Genomic DNA, 4,404 nt, shown 5'->3' with positions numbered 1-4,404 from the left:
CCGGGAGCGGCCACTGCACTCCAGTCTGGGTGACAGAGTGAGACTGCAACTCAAAAAAAAAAAAAAAGAAAATATATTTGCCGTTTTATTTCAGGATGTTGAAGGAATGATGTACTAATATGCTAATGCTTTAATTCCTTAAAGGTCAGAAATCACTGCAATGGAAAGGCTTATTGATTAATGTGTCTATAATGAGGAAGAAATAAAGGCAGCCCCTACCCCGCATTCCTTATGCCCCTAGCAGTGTGTCCTTGGTATGGGGGAGAGGTCGATGCCTCATTCTGTAAAGTGTGCTGTAGGCTTGAGACCCCTTCTGGCCATTCTCAGTAAACTCGTTTTTGTGAATCTTTGGGAAGTGTTAATGCCTTTTGATGGATAATACTTCCTGGAAATTTAGGCCTTAGGTTTCTCAAAGAGTCATACAACTGAGATTCAAGATGAGGTTCTTGTGGGCCCCTGGCTGCTTCCTCTTTGGTTCTTTGCCTATTTTTTTTTTTTTTTTTGAGTTGGAGTCTCACTCTGTCACCCAGACTGGAGTGCAGTGGCCGCTCCCGGCCACCGCGGCCTTGACCTGCTGGGCTCCGGCGATCCTTCCGCCTCAGCCTTCCAAGTAGCTGGAACTACAGGCGCGCGCTACCACGTCCGGCTAAGTTTTTGATTTATTGTAGAGATGAGGTCTCGCCAAGTTGTCCAGGCGGGTCAAACCTGCAGGCTCAGGCAGTCTACTCACCTCAGCCTTCCAAAGTGCAAGATTACAGGCTGAGCCACCGAGCCCGGCTCTTTGCCTATTTCTTATATCTGATTTAGGAAAAGAAACAAAAACACATTTCACATGGTGTCGAGGCCTACAGAGAAAGTTGTTTTTAAAAATTTGTAGCTATATTTTAGTTCGGTTTCTTTCTAATTATAAACATTGTATTTGTTGTTGAAAATTTGGGTAAAATAGAAGAATGTGAAGAAGAAAATAAAATTACCCAGAGAACCACATTGTACTTTTAGTTGTGTACCCTTCCAAGCTGTTTTTTAGACATAAACGTGTGCACATACACATGTCTACATGTTTTAACCAAAATTGGAATATCCCATGCTTGGTTTTGATTCTGATTATTTAATATAATCCTAAAGTTATATTTTGCATATTCATTTAACCCTGATTTTTTTTATGTTTAAATATTCTGTGAAAAAATATTTAATGAGTACATAATAGCCTGTCATGTGGGCATAGCATAATTCACTTGTTTATTTTCCTGTTGTGGGACACGTAACTTGTCTTAATGTTTTAGTGCTGTGCTGAACTGATACTTATTTGACTGAATTCATTGACTGAATTCATTTTAGACAGTGTTACATATAATACACAGAATATAATTGTGAATAGTTTATATGTTAGAAAACTAATATTACTTTTAAGGGTTTAAGTTGATCTTTACTATTTTAGTAATTTATACATATCTTTTATCTCCATCTTAAAATATTGTACAAATACTTGGACTCTGCAGAAAGGCCAAATCGTTTTTTGCTTCTAGAAGTTAGGTACATCAGGAAAAAACCCTAGGAGGAGTTCAGTAAGTTGTCCTCGCAGCTTAGCTAGTGACTGTGTCTAATGCATGTGATTCCTAGAATGAAAACATCTGTCAAGTGCAGTCAGCGTTGCACCTCTGTTCGCTCCTGTCTCCCGTGAGTGTGTGGCACAGCAGCTGTCCTGTGCTGTATGCCTGAGCATGTCTCTATCTGATGATACTGTAGTAGGCACTGTCCATCCTGACTGGCAGCATCCCGCTTACACCCTGCAGATAAAGCTGGATGTGCGTTCAAGCCTGTGGCTCCTGTGGCAGGTCTGTACCCCCAGGAAGGTTGATGAGGGAGCCCTGGGCCCGTCTCTGCTATGCTCACGTGGGCTTCTGGCACCGGCCTGGCCAGTGATCAGCCCCAGGTGGCAGTCATTGGCAGCTCCTTTCCTGGCACCTCAGGGACATGCCTTCACTTGCTCAGAAAGGCAGCAAAGTGAGCACATCCAGACTCCCAGTCAGCACTGTTCTTCACATGGCAGTGCTCAGATTATCTTCTTGCATTAATCCCTAAGAAATACAGAGTTAGTACAATAAATGGGACCATTTATCAAGTACTTAGTACGTGCCACAAACCAGTGCTCTGTGCTTGACATTCAAGATTTCACCCAAACTATATTGTAAGCCCTGCAGGATATTACTTGCCCTATAGTATGAATGAAGGTGCAGAGGCTAAAACATGTTAAAAACTCGTCCTCGGTCACTCAGCTAACAAATGTGCAGCCGGGGTTTGAATCCAGGTTGTTCAAATCCAAGTTCTGTGTGCTTAATCAAATTGCTGACTTTTACAGATTTGCATTAACAATTTAAAGATAAAACCTTGTCTTTTCTGTTACAGAAAAAATATTGTATTTACTGCTCTCACAGACAGCATTATGTTTTGGAATTGAACTATGCTATGTGTTTTTTTTTAACATTTCTGAAACTCGTGAAATCATATTTTGATTGCTTTTAGAGAGTATCAGGTTATTGAAAGAGTTTAGAATTTTAAATATTAATGGGGTTGCATATGCAGTTATTTCAAAAGACTTCCAATACTGAGCTTGCTGAGTAAATGCTTGCAAGTGCCGTGAGGGGGCAGATTGGGAGGGTGAGGCGGAATGCCTCAGGTGTCCAAGGGGCTTTTAACTACAGTATAACTTACACAGGCTGTTCTGCATCCTCTTCTTCCCTAGGCAGAAGGTTATGTAATTGGAAGCTGCATCAAACACATCCCGATTGCAGGTAGAGATATTACGTATTTCATTCAACAGCTGCTAAGGGAGAGGGAGGTGGGAATCCCTCCTGAGCAGTCACTGGAGACCGCAAAAGCCATTAAGGTAAAAACAGATGGGAAACTGGCCGGTTTGGGGGTGAGAGCAATGGTGTTCTGGACACTTCCCCTTGGTGCCGTCATCCCTGCCCCTGCCTTCCCTCCTCTCCCCTTCCTGTGAATGGTTTGTTTACCATTTGAGTTAAGTGGGCTGGAGAGTAAAGCCTAACCTCTTCTAAACGCTGATGCTCTGTTGAGGTTCCTGCTGTGAGTGAGAGCAGCTTGATAACTAGGGCACCGGCATGTGTAGGACAGCAGCATTTAATTGGAGTCTAATTACGAGAACCTTCAATTAGCTGAACATTCCTTCCACGTTGCCCTCCGTGCTTCAGAATCAGGAAGCAAGTCACAGCAGCAGAATAATGCCATTCTAGGACCCTGAATTATTGTACAAAACTCTTCTGTACATTCTTTTTTTTTTTGAGTTGGAGTCTCACTCTGTTGCTCAGGCTGGAGCACAGTGGTACGCTCATGACTACCCTGGCATCAATGTGCTGGGCTCAGACGATCCTTCTGCCTCAGCCTTCCAAGTAGTTGGAACTACAGATGTGCACTACCATGTCCGGCTAATTTTTTGATTTATTATAGAGATGAGGTCTCATCATGTTGCTCAGGCTGTTCTTGAACCTGTGGGGCTCAGGCAATCCTCTCATCTTGGCCTCCTAAAGTGCTGGGAATACGGGCCCAAGCCACCACACCTGGCCATCACCTGTATTTTCTAGACTCCCGTTACTATGCTAGAAAAGTTACAGGAAGATTTAGAACTTAATAAGCTTAGAAGAAAAATGGCATATTGGATCTTATTTGAAATGTTTACTTGACCCCTTCCACCAGTTTAGCTTTTATATCATTCTGTCCATGGCTGTTGACAGGAATTTTTCTTTTCAGGTTGCAAAATCAGTACAATAAAGTCAAAATGCAGAAAGTTCTTACTGGTACAAGGATGATAATGATACAGATGAAGAAGGAAGGATTTTGTTTTTGGGGAATTTAAGTGTGGGGTGTGACGTGTTGCTTTGAGTGTCTTCTTCCCATGCCAAACAGCTTTTGCATGTAGAGAGGACTCAGGGGGTGAGTTTGACACCCCGACTCTCCTCACTGCTTTTTTCCCTTCTAAGCACCTTAGAACTGAGGCTGATTAAGGGAAAGGAAGCTCCAGAGATACTCCCAAGTTTTGTGAGACATTGGAAGTGTCCCTTAGCTGTGAAGTTTTTAGGACAGGATCCACCAGGATGGGGCAGGTTCTGCAAGCAGGATACCACCTGTCCTGGTTTATCTGGGACCAGAGTTTCCAGGGATAGGGCTCTCAGCACCAGAATGGTGAAGTTGGGAAGAGTTGGTCCCTTCCATTGGGGAGGAGGGATTCCAGAAGTGTCATAAGACTTTCTTCTTTAGATGAAACTATTTCCCAAGGTTTCTCTTCTCCTATATTTGCCTTTTTTTTTTGAGTTGGAGTCTCACTCTTGTCACCCAGACTGGAGTGCAGTGGCCACTCCCGGCCACTGCAGCCTTGACCTGCTGGGC

The 4,404-nt window shown here is 43.2% G+C and overlaps 1 protein-coding gene across 2 annotated transcripts in view; it reads left to right on the top strand.

Annotated features, from left to right (window-relative positions):
- The window catches only part of ACTR3B (ARP3 actin related protein 3 homolog B), an 81,108-nt gene that overhangs the window by 39,806 nt on the left and 36,898 nt on the right, over positions 1-4,404 (top strand). For both annotated transcript variants that reach the window (XM_021717832.1, XM_021717833.1), the window contains one exon: positions 2,744-2,887. In XM_021717832.1, the coding sequence (XP_021573507.1) occupies positions 2,744-2,887 (144 nt within the window). The remainder of the gene's footprint in view (positions 1-2,743; positions 2,888-4,404) is intronic.

The sequence above is a fragment of the Carlito syrichta genome, unplaced genomic scaffold, assembly GCF_000164805.1.
Source record: "Carlito syrichta isolate Samal-C Ts95f unplaced genomic scaffold, Tarsius_syrichta-2.0.1 Scaffold311222, whole genome shotgun sequence".
Taxonomy (NCBI): domain Eukaryota; kingdom Metazoa; phylum Chordata; class Mammalia; order Primates; family Tarsiidae; genus Carlito; species Carlito syrichta.
The sequence above is the reverse complement of the archived record's forward strand: the minus strand, read 5'-3'. Positions and strand labels throughout refer to the sequence as shown.